Source organism: Anomaloglossus baeobatrachus, chromosome 6 (genome assembly GCF_048569485.1).
Source record: "Anomaloglossus baeobatrachus isolate aAnoBae1 chromosome 6, aAnoBae1.hap1, whole genome shotgun sequence".
In the NCBI taxonomy this organism is placed as follows: Eukaryota; Metazoa; Chordata; class Amphibia; order Anura; family Aromobatidae; genus Anomaloglossus; species Anomaloglossus baeobatrachus.
Window position 1 is genome coordinate 450,479,450 of NC_134358.1, and position 20,236 is coordinate 450,499,685.

A 20,236-nucleotide genomic window follows, 5' to 3' on the forward strand; every position below is an offset into this window, starting at 1 on the left:
CGATTAGTGATACCAGGTTTGTATAGTTTTTTTATGTTTGGTTACTATCACACTGCAAACTGTTTTTATTATAAAAAAAAAATTGGCATCACCGTATTTTGAGAGCGAAAATATCTTTGTCAGCAGTCTTGTGAGGACTTTTTGACTTTGACTTTGGACACATAAGATTTTCTTTTTAATTTTGTATTGCTCTCCATTTTGAGTCTTGAGTCTGAATATGAAACTGCAGTTCAGGAAAAGGTTTTTACACAATAAAACATTTTTTTTTTTAATAGAAAAAAAATACAAATACTTGCATTGCTATATTCTAATAGCTATATATTTTTTTTTTTTTTTTTTTTTAATTTTTTATTTTATGTTTTGCTGACAGCGTTGAATGCGGGCTTTTTTTTTTGCAAAACAAGATGACCTTCTCAGTGATACCATTTTTTTTAATTTTCGTACCACTTTTTGATCAAGTTTTGTTCCGCTTTTGTGTGTGTGTGTGTGTGTGTGTGTGTGTGTGTGGTTTTTTTTTTTTTTTTGTTTTTCATTTTAGTGTTCACTGAAGGGGTTAAATAGTGTGACCGTTTTAGAGATTGGATCGGATCCAGCAGGGAAGCTTATCTGCTCGTCGTCCTCACCGGGGGCTCCACCTAACTGCAGTTCGTCGTTGTGGGCTGTGGAGTCGGTAAGCCAAACCTTCGACTCCGACTCCGACTCCTCAAATTCTCTTGCACCGACTCCGACTCCGGCTCCGACTCCGACTCCTACATATATTGCTTATAGTTAGGTGAAAAATTTATTGTAGTACATGAATATGTGTATGTGAACATTAGACATTTAATAATTTTTATGATACAATAATCAAGATATTTGGATAGAACATAAAATATATTTATTGGATACAACTTTAGAACACAAAAAACTGTAATAAATTGTAAATATGTAATACACTATGTAATATACAGTAGATTACATATATATCTTGTGTGTGTATATACACTGTGTATATATATATAATATTACATATTTACAATTTATTAGTTTTTTGTGTTCTAAAGTTGTATCCAATAAATATTTTATGTTCTATCCAAATATCTTGATTATTGTATCATAAAAACAATTAAATGTCTGATGTTCACATTATACTACAATAAATTTTTCACTTAAATATAAGCATTATACTAAATGTTATTATTTAGTAAAATATTCAGCACATTCTGCATTGCACTCCTGTCCCCAATTTATTATATATTTTAGGAGTCGGAGTCGGTGCATTTTATACCGACTCCAACTCCGACTCCGACTCCACCAAAATGAGCTCCGACTCCGACTCCGACTCCACGACTCCGACTCCGACTCCACAGCCCTGGTTGTAACCGAAGTGAGTGTGCAAATCCTCATTCTATGGCGTCTGATACGTTGGAGAGCTGTTCTCTTCACGGATGAATCCCGGTTTTCACTGTACAGGGCAGATCGCAGACAGTCTGTATGGCGTTGTGTGGGTGAGCGGTTTGCTGATGTCAACATTGTGAATCAAGTGGCCCATGGTGGCAGTGAGATTATGGTATTGGCGAGCGTATGTTATGGACAACAAACACGTGCATTTTATTGATGCTATTTTGAATGCGCAGATACTGTGACGAGATCTTGAGAACCACTGTTGTGCCATTCATCCACAATCATCACCTCATGTTACACTATGATAATGCATGGCCTCATGTTACAAGGATCCGAACACAATTTCTGAAAGCTGAAAACATCCCAGTTCTTGCATGACCAGAACACTCACCGGACACATAATCTATAAAGCATATGTTTGGATTGGTGTATACGACAGCATGTTCAAGTTCCTGCCAATATCCACCATCTTCGTACAGACATTGAAGAGGTTTATTGTGGCCAGCCTAAGGCACACCTGTGCAATAATCATGCTGTCGCATCAGCACCTTGATATGCCACACCTGTGTGGTGGATGGATTATCTCAGCAAGGCCGGTGTCCCACTTGCGATTGCCTCAAGCGTATATTGCGTGAGTTTCGCGGTGCATCACCAGTCAAGGACTCACACTCTGCTCACAGGAGCGTCTCAGCTGCATAGAGATGCATGCAACCGACCCACTCCTGTTAGTCCGTGATGGGTGATGCACTGCAAAACTCACGCAATATAGATGCCTGTGGGACACCGGCCCAAAGGAGAACAGCTCACTTACAGATTGGGACAAATTTGTAAACCATGTTTGAGAGAAAAAAAGTCTTTTGAGATGAGCTGATGAAAAATGGGAGCAAAAAATAAGTGATGCATTTTATATTTTTGTTCAGTGTGTATATCATGATTGCTGATGTTTTTTATACGCTGCACTATGAGATTTTTACTTACTGCTGCAGGACAAGATCTGACTCCTCATTTTCATTTCTTCCGTTTGGTTGTTAATTGCTGCCACTAGAGCTAAGCGATCAATGAATTGTTGGCATTTTATGGGTTAATAAAAGCATATACTGTCCACTATAACCCGTGATGTATAATTGCAAGGAAGTGCCATTTGTTTTATTGTGGTCATGCCGTGATCTAAACCTTTATGCCCCCTTTTGGGGACAAAAGTTATAAATGTTGCCTAGAGACTCCTTTTCGAGGCAGTAGCGTTCATTCTAAATGTCGTCTTTCATTTTATTGAGCTAATTTTCATTTAATTTTCCCTTCTAGGTCACAGAGCAGTTTATATTGGAGTTCATGTACCGCTAGGGAGGCAGAGCCGTAGACGTCATAAACATCGCGGGCACAGACATCACAGAAGAAGAAGAGAAAAAGAAAACGACAAAGATGATGGACGAGAATCTCCAAACCATGGTAACCCCGAATTTCTGACAGATCCATTTTCCTTTACTTTTAATTTTCCCAACCTTAAGAGTGTATTCATGTGGCTTTTTGTTTTTGGCAAAACCTTTTTGATGAATTTGGGTTTAAGGCCTCGATTCATTAAAGGGTATCTGTCATTAGTGTTTGCCACCTAATTTGAGAGCAGTATAATGTAGGGGCAGAGATCCTGATTCCAGCGATGTGGCACTTACCAGTCTGCTTAGTGTAGTTTTGATAATCTACTGCTGATTAAATCAGCAGTAGATTATCATTAGAGGACTACTTGGCCAGCTGCCAGGTAGTCCATCATATTCATAAGCTCTGTATAACTGCGAGATCTGCAGCAGAAAAAAACATTAATTTATCAAAATTACAGCAAACAGCTCAGTAATTGACACATCACTGGAATCAAGGTCTCTGTCTCTACATTATGCTGCTCTCAGATGGGGGAGCAAAACCCTGGTGACAGATTCCCTTTAAAGGGAACCAATCACCAGGATTTTCGTGTATAACCTAAAGCCAGTGCTATACTGATATCAGACTGATTCTATACATACCTGTAGTGGTCAGCTCTGATGTATAGGTTTTGAAATCCAAGAAAGTAAAGTTTACAAAATAATCAGCTTGTTGAGTGGCAGCAGCTGAGGATCAGATAATATCTGGGGGGTATTAATAGTTATTCCCCTCCCCCTGTTAGAATTAGCATAAGTATTATACAATTGATTTAATTTTTGACTTGCAGGACCTGTGAGGTCATGCCCATGTGACCAGAAGAGGCGGGGTCTCAGCCAACAGAAAAATGTTGCTTCCTAGTATCAGCTTTGTTGGCTGAGGCCTCGCCCCTTCTGGTCACATGGGTATGACCTCAGCACAGGTCCTGCTAGTCAGAAATTAAAATAGATTGTATAATACTTATGCTAATTCAACCAGGGCATGACTATGAATATCCCCCCCACCGCTATTATCTGATCATCCGCTGCTGTGATTCAAGAAGCTGCCGATTTTATAAACTTTCTTGGATTTCAAAACCTAAACATCCGAGCTGACCACTACAGGTATGTATAGACTCAGCCTGATAGTGCCAGTATAGCACTGGCTTTAGGTTATATACGAAAATCCTGGTGATTGGTGCGCTTTAACACTGGTGTTTCGGATAGTGCAGGGATAATATACACCAAATTTATTAGGAACACTTGCCACTGGTGTAAGAAATACCTCTACTCTTGATGAATTGGGCCGATCTAGTCATGCTCCATCCGGCTCCTCGCAGCTCTACGTACATTATTTATTTTTTGGTTTTTTTGCAGTGCTGCTGGAATCTTGTACAAAAGCAACAAAAGTTAAAAAAAAAAAAAAAAAGTTTTAATACTTTGAAAAGTAGCAATTTTCTTTGGCACAATGCAAAGCGTTTTAATGGCCGTTTTCTGGTGTAATCACTTTCATGAATTGAGCCCCACATACCCTAACATGAGGGTAGATTTCTAAGATCCCAACTGATTCTGAGACTAAAGAGGGTGCAACATGTCAAAGTGGATTACCGACTTGTTGGTTTTTCTTTTTAGTACAAACACAACTTTGCGCTTTATCGGCATTTTATTTGATAATATAGGACAGACTGTCGGAATGACTGGTCCAGTATATTACTGGAGACTAGATAGGCAGGATTATACCATGGGAGAAAAAAGCAAATCTAAAAAAATAGAACACTTGTGATCTTCCATTTCGATTTGCTTTTAATTTTTTAAACCTCATTGTAAAATATGACTTTACCAATGAATATTGTGCACATTGTTATACCAAATAAAGCCACGTTATTTCAGCTGCATTGATCCCTCTGCGCTCTCCTGATCTAGCTATTTCTAGACTGCAATGAGACACTTGCCCCTTGACATGCGACCCATTATGTCTGATGGAAACTAGTTCACTTGGGTATCTGCAGTGATTTACTACATGTCTGTGCTGTGTGAAGCAATAGACACTGGCCTTTAATACTTTTTTTTCTTGCTTCATTGGAACAGAAGCTGGAACTTTCACATTTTAGTTGTGACTTTTGTCTGTATACACTACGTTTTGTGAGGAGTTTTTGGCGCAGATACTGAGGGTAAACTCACCAAATCCTTTCAAAAATAACTTGTAGGTTCTGCACTGAAAACAACAAAAAGACTTTGTATGGACATAACCCAACCAAGTTTACAAGACCGAATCCAGCTGTTCTAGACTCCACCAATGATGGTTTAATGTTATTTTCTGATATCTGCATCTGTCAAGCCCTGGGATATGTTAGGCACCAAGTGAACAGTTATTATGAAGAAAAGTGATATCCAGCTGCAACCAATACATGTACTCCTCTAAAACCATTACTTTATTGATATGCTCTAAAAATAGAAATAAATAAAATAGAAACTATTGGTTTTGCATTTCAAGCGTTAAAAACCTAGTTATAGGTGCTTGAAACGCACAGACAGCTGTTTTCTATTTTGGAGCATATCCATAAAATAATGCTGTTTGTAGATGACTGCAGTTTTTGCCAGTAGCTGGATACCGGTCTCGTTCATATTAGTTGTTTTGCTTGGGAACGAGACCTAGGATTTTTCCCTGCACTGCATCCATCGAGGATAATGGCCCGCAGTCTTGAGTTGATGGGAACATCCTTGTTTTTTAGTACCAAGTGAACAGTCACGTCTTGAAGTTGGCGTTTGAATATAGAAATGCAGGCAAGTATAAGGAGTATGTTGAGCAAGCTTCTTGATACTTGATCGATCATCGGGGTGCTCAGGTACTCGCAGTGGTAGGCGGAGTATCGCGGGTGCTCGGATGTGTCATCCATGAAACAATGACCGCAAAGCACAGGCTTGCTTCACTTCATAATGTGAGCAATCACCCCAGGAGAGCCAGTCGCAGTCTCTGAATGGCTCTCACAACATTTTCGGATATAGCGTGTCAAAAGAAACAAAAAAAAACACCCACCCTCCCCCTGAAATGCTCTGTATATATCTGGCTGTATGTGAGCGGAGTGCCCGGACTGCCCAGTCAGTGACTTTCCATAATGGTCATTACTCCAGTTGAGCCCTTCCAGAACATCTGACCTGCTCGACTCGCGTACCACGAGCATCGGGCATTTCAGTGTTCACTCATCACTAATAAGGACATGTGTGACTTTTAAAAGGTCTGATTGTGACCGTTCAGAGCATCTCCAAAATGACAAGGTTGCACACAGTGGTTGGAGTTACGAAAACCGTACGGCACCAGTCATAGTGTTGGGCTGTTTACTGAGCCCCGTTTCCGGTTTGTGGTTCTTGGTCACACTTGTCTCAGCCTTTTATTAGCGAGTTGGAATAACTCTTGCTTTTTATGATGGAGCGATGTCAGACCACACAGGACACTGTAGCTTGCGGTATGTGGGTCAGAGCGTTCATGCTGACCCCTGTCTATCATTGTATCCACAAGGAAAACGTCAGATAAATGTTTATGAAAATGCAAATAACCGATGACTGTATGAAGACTTGCAGTTTCACACCCTCCTTATCCTCTACATGTGATACAGCCCTAGGCTATGTTCTCACTCTCTGCAGTAAACATGCTGGGTTTTTTTGTGATACAGATTACGTGTGTAATCTGTCTACAGTGCGGCCTGCATTCATCAAGCCCAGCAAGAAAAATTTCTCTTGATGAGGGGGCGCGGTGGAGTCAGACGCTGCTGATTCATGGTGCACGCCTGTTTGAGACTGGAGCGTCTCACAAGTAGCGTTTAGGCTGAGGAGTGGGAACGCCACAGCTTGTCATGAGTTAAAGGGAACCTGTCAGGTGTAATATGCACCCAGAACCACAAGCGGCTCTGAGTGCATACTGCTAATCCCTGTCTAACCGTCCCTGTATCTAGTAGAATAGATAAAGAGATCTTTAGAAAAAGTATTTCTAAAGAACCTATATGATATACTAATGAGCGCAGGAACTAGTTGTAAAGGCATTACGTCCTGCGCTCATTCCACCCTCTTAGCATGTTAGCACGCCCACAGGAGCATGCTAACATGCTATTCAATACCCATTGCCAGCATCATCACCAGCAATGACGCGTGTACCAGTGTTCATTGATCCAGTATCGGACGCCAGGCAGTGCGCATGATCAGAAGTCTCCGGCACTTCCAGTTATGCACACTAGACCTCTCTGAAGCTGTAACAGTCCACAAATGAATAAAATCTATAGCACCCATTGCAGAGGTGTATCTAGGCTTTCTGGCACCCAGGGCAAGACTTCAGTTTGGCGTCCCCCATTGTTACCAATCATTGATATGTGATTTGCACAGTCACTGGATCATGAGCTGCGCTTAATAATTTAATTCTCTCAATTTTCAAAGAGAAACTTAAGAAGAGAAGTCAGTTATCACATGCAAGTATGAAAATCACATATGAGTGGTGTGGCCATATGATGACTACTGGAACCAGAAGCAGAGCTGAATCCTGACAGGGAGTATATTACATGCTGTTATAATTGGGCTACAGTGCTTAATTTTAATAAGTAATGGGGTTGTCCAGGTTTGAGATGAAAATCTGCAGTCACTAGGTGACTGCAGACTTCTGAATTCTCAGTGTGCGCACACTGCCCGCTGTCGAGATTCTCTGGTGCCGGCGGTGAGAGTGGGAGGTCAGGAAACTGCAAGTATGTGATTTACATATATGTGGTCACGTGCCGACAAGACATGCGTGGCCTCACTCAAAATAAATTTTTAGTGAGGCTGGACACGTCAAATCAGAATGTGGCCAGAAATATAAAAATCTCATACTTGTGCTCACATGACCATCCACTCTCGTTACTGGCACCGGAGAATCCTAAAAGTGTGGAGAACATGCATTGTGAGAATTCAGAAGCCTGCAGTCAACTAGAGTCACTGCAGAATTTAATCTCAAACTTTGACAAGCCCTTTACTTGTATAATTAAGTAGTGTATCCCAATTCTAAGTAAACGGGTTGTCCAATCTTACAATTTATGAATTACTTGTGTACAGGATCAGAACTAATAACAGCACCAGAACCAGCAGAGGTACTGAAATACAGAATTATAACACCCAACCGTACAGAAACACAGCATCACAACCACCAGAAGTACAGAAATTCATTATCAGAACTACCAGCAGCACAGAAATACATCCACATAACCCCATCAGTTCAGAAACACCGCATCAAAACCCTCATCGGTACAGAAATACATAATCGGAACCACAAGCAGTACATCGTACATAAATTGTAATGTCAGGTCAGACCCATACACATTGGTATTGCATGAACCTACAACTTCCAGTACATTTAGGGCCGGCTCCAGGTTTTTGTGGACCCCGGGCGAAATTCTGTCGGCCCCATACACACATAGAAACGCATATATAAATATTTAAAGACAAATTCACTAGAATACATCTAAATTGACAAATCTATATACAGTCATATACACTGACCTACATAGATACACATAATGCGCGCGCACACACACACACACACACACACACACACACACACACACACACACACACACACACACACACACACACATTAGAAGTATGAATATGGGGAAACCAGCAGTAGCCTCACTCACCTCCCCCCCCCCCCCCCCCCCCTTGTCTCCCATCTGCCTCCTCCTGGGCATGTGGCTGTGCCTCTCTTTTTGGTGGCCATGGCTAACACATGGCCGCACACAGTGCACGCTGACACTGCTATATACATCATAGGAGAGGCTGGAGACCTACAGCAATGGGGGCATACAGCTCTGAAGTGGTACACAGCACTGGGGTGGTGGGGACAAACTGTTCTGGGTATATACAGCACTGGGTTGGGGGAAGACAGTTCTGGAGTATACAGCACTGGGGTGGTGGGGACAGACAGTACTGGGGGGCATACAGCACTAGGGTGGGGGTATACAGCACTGGGAAGGTGGGGACAAAGTTCTGGGGCTATACAGCTGTGGGGGGGGGGGATATTCAGCTCGGCGGGATGTTGATACTTCGGCTCATCTTCATCTGTGGGTTAATCCTAGAATGTATGGGCTCCTTCCAGGTTAGTGGGTGTGACCAGCTTCAAGTTTTACCTGAAGGAACCTGTGCATTCTAGCATTTACCTTCTTCTGTGGGACGGAAGCGCAGTGCACAATGCGTGCTAGCTCCCCCAACAGATGAAATTAGACCCTGCATGCAGCAGTGACTGCTGCGTGCAGGTGTGGAAGAGCCAGCAATCTGAGAAGTGTGGCTGCCGGCATGAGCGCTGCGGTGCCCAGAACTCTGTCCAGGGGCCGCAGCATACATCACCGCACTTGCTGACAGGTGTTGACTCAGAGTGCTGCATCAGTCGGCCCGACAGCGCCCACCCTGACACTGCGTCCAGGGCACGTGCCCCGCCAGCCCCCCCTAGATGCGCCTGTGACCATTGTCACAACTCTGAGATTAGTGCCCATGCCTAGATCTGGGATGGATATATTATAAACACAGAGCTTGCTCTGTGCATTGATCAGTCAGGGTTGTTGTGGGGTTTTTTATCTTGTTTTTCTTTTATAACATTCCTAAAGAAACCCCAATGAGCGATGTAGTTTCATGCTTGTTTATACCATTGTACATATAACTTCAGGCAAGTGCCTTGTTTAGTTTATATCTTATGATCCCAACTTCTTACCTGTCAACTCAGGCAATGAGGACAACTGAAAAATCCCATAATGGGGGGAAAAACTAATTTTTTTTTAATTTAATCCTATATGAAGAAAAAAAAAAGCTTGAAAATGTTCCTCAAATGTGCATTTATCATATCCCACACACCGACTCCTCCCTTCACAATCCCAGTGAGGAAGAGTTTGCCAGGGGCTGCAGTGGAGTATGTGTCGGCCCCTGCTTTCATGGTTCATGGACTGGACTCAGACGGCTCGGGGCAGAGCTGTACCCTCATTCTAGTGATGTGTGGGGGTACGAGCTGTCACACATTCACCAGCAAAAATGGGTCAGCGGTTTCCATCAACCTTATATCCGCTTGCTTCATATGGAGGGCGGGTCGTCCATATCAGATTTGGTGTGGGTCTGACACCTAAGGCCTCCATGGGTCAGCTGTTACCGGCTCCAGAACTGCACAGCTCCGATAACTGTATAGTGGTTCTTGTTGAGAAGCTGCTCAGGGCCTATTTACCTCACTGCTGTTGGATCAACACTAACCTGTTAATGAGGACTTATACTAAGAGTAGTTCATATAAATACTAAAGTAATGGATAACGCCTTTAAACTCTTTATTTTTGTTGTGCAGGCACTAGGGCTGAGTCACTGATGTCACACGATTTTTCCACTGTAAACTAGGAAGGGGACATGCCATTTGGCTGTGATCTGTGGGGCGACTGCTAGAAATACATAAAAAAGTGTTTATCCATAACCTATAGTCACATAGTAAGAACCTCATACATATAGTGATGTACAAATAACAATTAAAAGGGTTGTCCATGACTTATGACCTTTCTATAGGATAGGTTTCTATTGTGAGTGTGGTGGGGTCTGACACATCACATCTTGTGATCGGCTGAACACTGTTCACACAGCGGCCCGAACTCCGCAATGTGCGGTGCAGGACACAACATACACTGCTTATACAGTTTTTAGCTGATCATTGGGGGCGCTGGGTGTCAAGGCCTCACCTGACTAACCTTTGTGACCGGTCATACAGTTAGCTCATCAATGTCAGTCCAGGACAATCCCTATTTCAATGGGGGAGGGGGGGGAGATCAAGCTTTCCGAAACAATGAAAATTGTAGCCAATCATGCTGCTTGAGACCCGAGCATGGGCATTAGACACTTTCCTTTTACGCTGAATGTATATTACCACCAACTGCCGACAGTTTGTCTGTTCCACGCCAGTCCTGTTTCTATATATGATTATCCTAAAGTTATTGGCGGAGAGGAAGATCCTTTTAAAAACTAAAATGTTTTGTTTTTTTTCTTTACGCTATAGCTATTTTTTTTTTTTTTTTTTTATTTTACACAAATTTTAGAATGGGCTTAACTAAGCACCAAAGCATTAGAGAATGTTATACATCACCGTTTCACACCATGTTTCCTGATTGTAGCTATCTGGGGCCGATTCATCACATCCCCAAAACTGGTGACTATAGAGGAGACTGGACTAGTCTGATGACCCACTCAGTAGACTTCCTTTGCTCCGCACTATTTAGTATGTACATGGAGAGAGATCTGTCAATCACCTGGAGGGTAAAGGCGGCATCGGACTAGTCTGGTCTCTCCAGTCCGGCTTTTCATACATTTTTCTCTGAAGCGCCAGAGCATTTCCAAGAAAAACGTCCAAGACTGGGATTAATGCTGCCAATAGTTCAGACAACATGGATCTATTGACGGATTCTCTTTAAGAGGTGCACGCCTCCTTATGAGTTTGGTGCATATTTCTCCAGGAAGAGTAAGAAATATATATTTTTTCCATTCTGAAGTTTGGTTTGGGTGGAAAAGGGTGAAAACACCCCATGGTCAAATAAAGGGTTAAAAGTAAACTGCAAACAAATATGGTACCTTGTTAAACACGGGAGTTTCCTTTTTTTTTTTTTTTTTTTTTTTTTTTTTTAGGTGAGGACTTTATTTGTAATCCTATTCTAAGCTGTCACTCTGTTGCTTTGACCTTGTGCAGACACCCCATCACAACGTGTTCAGTTTATTCTGGGCACCGAGGACGATGATGAAGAACACATCCCACATGACCTCTTCACAGAAATGGATGAGCTCTGCTTTCGGGATGGAGAGGAATGTGAATGGAAGGAGACTGCAAGGTGAGGGGAGTCTTCTGTATCTTCGGAGTATATTCCACCAGCGCTCTTCATTGTAGGCGGCATACAGCAGAGTTATACACGTTGTGACACCTGGAGATCCACATTTCCTGGTATGGATGTGGGACATTCTTGCAAAGGCTTGCATGCTCCCAGATATAACCGCAAAAAGGCATCCCATAATTCTGTTCTCACTATAAATAGTCTCCACTGGAAACAGTCTACGGATAGAACCGTAGTATAAAGTAACCTAAAGGAAAGCTAAATGTATAGAATAAAAAAAAATGCTGTATGATTACAAAGATAGAAGGCGTAAAATGTTTGAAGACAAAATTAAAGAAAAACTTTAGAATATAGTTGTCCTAGAAAGCTGCTAATGAGTGGTGACAGGCCAGAGACTGGTATCGTGACCTTTGAAACTAGACCCCTCCTCAGATACTCATAGCATAGACCGCTTTTCAGTTCATTAGTCTTGTCTTGCTTGTTAACCCTATGTATAACCAGTTGTCCCCTGTATATGTGAAGGCTGAGGACTGTTCCAGAGTTGAAGACTACTGCTTCTAAACTGAGGAGCTTCCAATCCTCTGCAGCTCTACAAAGGTTTCTAGCAAAATAAATCTAACACCACATCCTATGGTCCTAAAAGTATGTATACACCGCATCTAAATCAGGCATATTCTGGCCGAAAAACTCCCCATCAGGTGAACATGGAGCCCAACAATGTCAAAACAACATTGCTCTGCCGATGGTTCCATCTTATGTCACTTCTTTTTACTGCTTCAAGGGTCGGAAACACTGAAGTGGTTAATAGACGTGACTTGCTCATTTCTTAGGCAGCGTCCACTAGGATTATCGTGTGCTATACTTCGCACTATAAGGTGAAAACTTCCACAAGAACGATGGCAAAGCTGCTGGCGGCGGGGCTTCAGGAAAATGACTGCCAGTGTTTTCTTCAAGCCGCTTTGCCTGGGAAAACTTGGCGGCTCTGCGGCATCCAATTTATGCCATGTGCACATGGTCTAAGGGAGGGTTTAGCACAGGATTTTTTTGTTTGTTTTTTTAGGTGTATTCTGGTCTAAAACCTACATACAAAACACTCCTAAAATAAGTTTCCTGTTGATTTAAAAGGAAGTGTTTGTCCATTTTGTTGTGTTTTTTTTTTTTTTTACATTCAAAAAGTCTTCAAGTGAATTCTTGGTGTGTTTTCAGTAAGTAATAGTCACCAGATTTGCCCACTACATCAAATGAACTAAAAACAAAAAACACCATAAAAACCACAAAGAAGCCTCGAAAGTAGGTGAAGACACCTACTTGATAAGATATAAACAGTAAAACTCTTGTCTGTTAAGTGACATGATTATTAAGTTGGCTGAAAAAAAAAATGCTCTTTCTCGGCAGCACATTATCCTGTTTGTACACAGCAGCACATGTTGCTCAGTGTGTGCAGTGACAGTCTATATACACAGAACAATCTATTACTGATCGTTCTGTACATGTCCACACAGTCGGCATGTGTGACAGGCCTGTTAATCGACCTCCAATCAACAAATGCGTAAATGCTGCCTGACATTTTCTGACGAAACCCGCATAGTGTAAACCATTTTATAGTTTCCGGGAAGCAAAGTAATGTTTGTATAGTGCTTGACTGTTGCGTTGGGCTGATATGGCTTTTTATAAAGATACTGTACCCTCATTTACCTTGTTGAACTAGTTAGTCTTAAAAAGAGCCTGACCGCTGAAACATGCTAGCCGTTCCATGGGCTGCATATATCAGACCCTGGCTGTAAGATGTGGTTGACTCAAATAGCAGCAGTGTTTCAGAGAGAAACCTACTTTGAGAGGCACATGGGAGACTAGACAGACAGGCTGTTCCCTGGCAGCTTCTCCCTGCCCATTTGGAGTGCCAGATCTTTCCCTACATTCATGTATAGAGACTTGTCTGTTACTGACACTGGGTGGGGAGAAGCTGCCAGAGACCTGCCCATCCAACTAGAGTCCTGTTAAAAGTTAAAGCGTGTCACGGGGTCCTTCTCCGATATCACATAATCAACAGAGCAAGAGATGAGTGAACAATCCAAAGAACATTTTATTTCATGCAATCCAGAAGGTCCATAAAATAATCCACCACACTGAGGGTAAAATAGTCCAAGAACAAGGATACAGTCCAGTAAGCAATAAATGTCCAGGTCTTTCTGGGGAGCCTCCGCTTCTCCCACAGAGGATGAGTCTTCTTGCTTCTCTCTTCTCCTTCTGAGCCAGACTGAATAATCCCCCAGGTAAACAGAGTTTGGGTGGAATCCAGGCCACCTTCCCCCACAGCTAAAGACAGAAGCACTGCAGGGGGTTATTAACCTGCAGACAGGACAAATAATACATAGAATGGACAGAGCAACACGCCTAAAATACGAACCTACACAAAATGATAAAAACCCACAATCACAAAGTGGTATTCCCATCTTCAAGATACTATCCCAATATGTAGTAGATGTAATATTAGCAAATACTTCCAGTTAGAAATGTAGTCTAGTTCTCCTGATGTAGCCATGTCTGATACCTCATGTGCAGGGCACTGCAGCTTAGGTATCCATGGTTAGATCCACTAATATAGTGCCATTGCTTGTGGCCGTAACTATGGATACCTCAGGTACAATGCCCTGCACATGAGGTAAGTGACATAGCCAATCAGGAGAAGTAGTCTACATTTCTAATTTGAGGTATTTACTAATAATAATAAATATAGTTAATAATTATTAATAATAATTATTATTATTACACCTACAGCATATTGGGATAAAATCTTGGAGATGAGAATACCCCTTTAAACATGTATGGCTGTAATCATTCAGCAAGTATCTGTTCTTGGGGTCCCTTTAAGCTACTGGGTGTACGCTGAGCCAAAGGCATCTGCATGTCCCTTGGCGCTGTAGAGCTCGATGTCCATCATGTGACAGTGTGGCGCTATATATGAGGATGTTTTAGTGAATTGGAAGCAGATATTGGCTTTTATTAGTGTAAATTGTATAGGATTATTCATGACGCTTTAATTCTTTTTTCTTTTTATTTTTTTTGTATTTGTGAAATGTTGTTTTTTTTAATTGCTATTTCTTCTTTTAATAAAGGTGGCTAAAGTTTGAGGAGGATGTTGAAGATGGTGGGGACAGGTGGAGTAAGCCCTACGTGGCCACCCTTTCTCTACACAGCCTCTTTGAGCTGCGGAGCTGCATACTGAATGGCACTGTGATGTTGGATATGCGAGCCGGCACTATCGAGGAGATAGCAGGTAACTGCAGATCGTATATTTCTGGGGTTTTTTGTGCACAGCTAAACAAAAACTGTGAAAAATTGATAATATTCAATGGGTCACTAGTAATCTGCATCTGAAGTGCATCCGCATTTTGGTCTTTCCATCGGATCAAATGGCGCCTTGCAGACCAGTGCTCTTATCCCGACTTGTGCAGACATTCCCACATAAGTGTATCTTCACACATGGTGAATTTGGAGAAGATTTTTATTTTTTGCAACAAAAAACAGTGATGGCAGAAAAAGCACAGCATACAGTGTACGTGTTCACAGCCTTTTTTACTTTTTTCTTTTTGTGAATTTAAATGGGTAAACACCGCTGACAGAATCTTTCTGCTGCAGAATATGTGAAAATAAACGCTTAAGGCTACTTTCACACTTGCATTTTTTTCCCTTCAGTCGCAATCCGCCGTTTTGGAAAACAACGGAATCCGTTAAGGGATTCTACTGCTTTCCATAGACTTGTATGGACGACGGATTGCGACTGATGGACCTGTGTTGCTTCCGCCGGGCGGAAGGAACGCAGCATGTAACGTTTTTTGAGCAGCGGAATCCTTAGGATTTCACTGCGCATGCTCTCTCTTGCTCCCTGCACACGTAACCAGGGTACACATCGGGTTACTAAGCAAAGTGCTTTGCTTAGTTACCCGATATTTACCCTGGCTACGTGTGCAAGGAGCCCGACACTTCCCTGCTTGGCTCCACCCCCTCCCACACTCCACGCCGCATGTACACAGGCACACACACAGACGCACGCACGCTCACTCACTCACCTGTCCCCAACCATGCAGTGCCCGGCACTGACGTCCTCAGCGCCATGGCCCCGCTCGGCTCCACCCACCCCGCACTCATTCTCTGCTGTTGAACGATCAGCTGATCATTAGGCGGCCGGCTGCTGTGAGCGATCAGCTGATCACCCGGCAGCTGGCTGCTGTGAGCAATCAACTGATCACCCGGCAGCCGGGTGATCAGCTGATCGTTCACAATAGTCTGCCGCTGGTAACACTGTAAAGAAAAAAAAAAAAAGCAGATTCCGTTGTTTTGTACACTCCGTTGCATCCTTTGTGCTACTATATGCAACACATCCGTTGCATCCGTCACACAACGCAATGGAACGGATGCCATTCAACGCAAGTGTGAAACTAGCCTTATTTATAAGGGGGAGGGGAGCTGCAAGTGTAGAAGATCAGAAATCTCATTCATTTTGCTGGTACTGTAAAACGCCTATTTATTGCACCAAATATACTGAATAAATTACACAGCAATAATGCAGCAGTGACCCCCTGTGTGAACAGACCCTTATTAGGCAGACTTTTCAGCACTAGTATTCTAACCCTACAATGCTTGTATGCACTGGATCTTCTCATACACAGGCTAATGAAGCTTAATGCTAGATTTTATTCATTCATTCATTCATTCATTTATTTATTTTAATGTTCTCTCTTTCTTGAGTGGCAGAAATCAATGTGAAGGCTCCATCTGCCTGGTTATCCAAGCAAAGTGATGCCTAATGAGTTGATGAATTCCATTTACATAGCTATTTTCACTATTGTTTCCCTCTCACCAAACTGTATAGGCTTTTCTTCTCTTTGAGCACCGATTTGGCTATAAACCAGTCCTTTGGCGCTAATTTACTCAGGCCGGCGCACAGTGTGCTCATTCTGTCCCCATGTAGCAGCACATCCTCTGTCATTAACCATGATTTACCCAATGAATGAGCATTTTGCGTGTTCGTTGGGTGATCACCGACAGGTCTATATAGGTCAATAATCGCCCACACCTGCCACAATTGACTCCCTGGCTTATAGGGCTGTTTGTACCACCATGGTCGGATCACCGTATTGTAGATGTTCTGTTTGTGGTTTTTGGGGATGCTTAAGGTTTCTTTCTAGAAACTTCAGTAGAGGTTAGTGTTGGGTCATTCATTAGTCAGGTGTTGCCAAACACGTACCTTCACCCATAACTTTTATACCTGGGTGTAACCTTCTGGCCCAGTGTGCAGTCCAGGGCCGTAACCATCACTTTGTGATTTTATTTGGCGTCATCACACACAAGCACAGTCTCTTTCTGACACTTAGGGTGATGGAAGGTATTTTGCAATTATTCAGTATGTGTCTGGAAAGTCTAGTATGATGAAAAGCCTCGGGCAACTGAAACCAATAAACAGCGTGAAGATACGAGATGGCCTACATTGTACTACAAGAGCTAATGACACTGTAGGTCATAACAATGTTTTAACTGCTTTCCTTTTAATAATAAGTTGTGTAGATTTTATTAAACGGGTGTTGACAACATTGGATGTAGTTATTAGAGACTTCCCTGATGTCTTTGTAGACCTCGGCTTGAAAGATGAACGTACGGAAACTGTAAACAGATGAAACATTCACAATTTCTGTGCCTGGACTGGCAGACTGTCTCACTATAGGTGCCCATGCAGCTTGGATAACTTAAAGGGGTTGTCCAAGCATAGATATTTGATGACTTCTCTTCAGGTTAGGTCATCAATGGCAGATCAGTGAGGGTCTGACAACCACAACCCACACCAATCACCTTTTTTTTTCTTTTCCTCCATTGCTTAACCTTTTGCTCATTGCATAGCGGACGCTGCTGACTTTTGCTGGCTGCTGCACAGCTCCTGTGCTTTTGAATAGCCTCCTTACTGCTGTAGCTGGCAGCGGCTGCTAGCCTTTCTATAGAACTGCACTCAGCGGTGCATCGGACCACAACCGGAGCAAAAAAAGCTAGTTTGTGGAGCTGCCGTGTGTCTGACTCCCATCTGCTGATGACATCCTTTAGATAGGTCATCAAATACCTATACCCCCTTTAAGCCGACAGCTATCTCTCCACACCCCCCTGTTCACATGCATGCTTGGCTGGACATTCATATGTTTTCCATGAAGAGACTGGCTTAGACCTCTCCCAGACTCCTCCAGCACCTGCCTACAGGACCAAAGGATCAGGCACATAAATACAAATTGTCCAGCTTTGGCGGCTCCACATACACACTAGATGGTTGGCTGATCTCCCAAATCATCAGGCTCCGCCGATTTACTTAATGTGTATGAGGACATTAAACCAAATAGTCAGTGGCCTGTGCCCATTGATGCCACACACATTATCATTGAAGGGCCTTCTTTATACTGTTAGGATTAGGAAAGTGTGGAGTTTTCAAGTTAATAGCACAGTTATCTGGGAACCTGCAAGTTGGCATAAAATGGGTTAAAGGTGATCGGATGAACAACTTATTCCACATGTTCTATTAGTGGCTGCCACAGTGGGACTGTGCAACTGCCCTTCGGTTTCTTGCTCTTAATGGTAGTTTGTTGGTAGTTTTCAGCAGGACATCAACCGATCCACTAAAGCAATTGCTCTGATTTGGACAATCCATTAGTAAAACAGGGCTTTATTTCTAAAACTGTGCCATGCCACACTAGCGTCGTCCACACTAGCTTCAGGAGAAAGCTGACAAAGCTGGCCGAAAAAGGAGGCACAGGACCCGGAGAACGGAGACTCCCATCCGACCAGTCTGCTCCGCACTGAGCTTTAGGTAAGTATTATGAAAATCCGGTGACAGGTTCCGTTTAATGCAACTTCTGTGGCACCTCAGGAAATTGACAATTCTCGTATGTGTTTTAGAAAGTTTTCGTTTAGTGAACTTAATGTCTGTTATGTGTTCTCGGCAGATATGGTGCTGGATAACATGACGGCGTCCGGCCAGATGGATGATTCCATGAGGGAGCTGGTCAGAGAAGCTCTCTTGAAGAGACATCACCACCAGAACGAGAAGAAGCTGAGTAACCGTATCCCTCTGGTGCGGTCCTTCGCTGACATAGGCAAGAAACATTCTGATCCTCACTTGCTTGAACGAAACGGTGAGATAAGTTGTCACAAGCAGCTTATTCTAACCTATTTCGCTACTTCTTTTCCCTCGTAAAGCAGCAGCCCAGGTCTCAATCTGCCATTTCGCCTGCGCTATAATTTGCACAGTCGCTTGCTAAATTAACTCTCCAGCCACTGTCACTCCATCTGTCATACACAGAGCAAATTACAAAGTGGGAGGTTTTTTGTTTTTTCTTTTGCAAAATATGTAGTGTTTTGGGGTTTCCAATTTCTCTGCATCATACTGCCTGTCTCATATTGGCTATTGCTTTACTCTTACCTTTTTGCCTTTTCTCTACTTGTGTTTTGTTTTGTTTTCTGTTTGCTTTTGTTTTTTCTTAAATGCAATTTTTTTTAATTTAGTTACCAATTTAAAAAGAAATGTATTAAGGAGAATGATTGTGTCATTCCAAGCACCAGTTGACAAATGAGATGTATATTATGGTGCTCTATAGGTATATCCCACCATCTGAAAGCTGGCCATAGACATTTTATGCATGGAGCTTCTCAATTGTGTGACCACATGCCAAAAAATATCCATGTGTACCATAAATTTCAGATTTATTCAGTATGGCAGTATTTGTTCAAAACTCAATAGAGCGGTATCTAGATGGTATAATAGCAGGATAGAACATTGATTGTGGGGTTCTCATTCATTGCTATGGCTTCTAGAGGCCTAATAATGGCTACTGGAGGCCTAGTAATGGCTTCTGGGTCTGCCAGTGACAGAAGCCTATAAACGCTGCCTTTGGCACAGCCCAATAGATTGCCTGTTGGTGGAATTTTGATATTCAGATGTAATAGACTGCTCAACATTAGTATGTAATTTTTTTGTTTTTCTTTCCTGCATTAGTCACACAAGGGGACTTGAACATACATTTTTAAAATATTTTAAAAATGTAAAACGAAAAAAAAAACTTTTTAAACAAAATCACCTTTTTGCATCATGTCGTGCTTTATTATATAATGCATGGTAACCGTTGTAATAAGAAACTGACCAAACAAAGTTAGTATAGCTGTTTTTGTGTATTCTACGTTCCTAAAAAAACGGAATAAAAAAAAAAAAAAAAAAATGTGATGAGCTATGTTCCAAAAAATGATTGCTTATTATTATTAATAGTTAAAGGGAACTTGTCAGCAGATTTGGGGCCTATAAGCTTTGGCCACCACTAGTGGGCTCTTATATACAGCATTCTAACATGCTGTATATAAGAGTCCAGGCCACTCTAGAACGTAAATATCACTTTAATATACTTACCCTAAACGGTCGCTGCTGTTGAGTTGGGCCATATGGGCGTCTCCGTTCTATGATGCTGGCGCCTATTCTTTCGGCCATCTTCATCCTCCTTCTGAAGCCTGTGTGCATGACGCATCCTACATAATACACATTCGCCGTTTCTGTGCAGGCGCACTACAATACTTTGATCTTACCTGCTC

At 42.3% G+C, this 20,236-nt stretch overlaps 1 protein-coding gene across 8 annotated transcripts in view; it reads left to right on the plus strand.

Annotated features, from left to right (window-relative positions):
* The window catches only part of SLC4A7 (solute carrier family 4 member 7), a 156,855-nt gene that overhangs the window by 74,780 nt on the left and 61,839 nt on the right, over positions 1 to 20,236 (plus strand). For all 8 annotated transcript variants that reach the window (XM_075315261.1, XM_075315259.1, XM_075315262.1 and 5 more), the window contains exons 3-6: positions 2,686 to 2,829; positions 11,485 to 11,623; positions 14,740 to 14,900; positions 18,604 to 18,792. In XM_075315261.1, the coding sequence (XP_075171376.1) occupies positions 2,686 to 2,829; positions 11,485 to 11,623; positions 14,740 to 14,900; positions 18,604 to 18,792 (633 nt within the window). The remainder of the gene's footprint in view (positions 1 to 2,685; positions 2,830 to 11,484; positions 11,624 to 14,739; positions 14,901 to 18,603; positions 18,793 to 20,236) is intronic.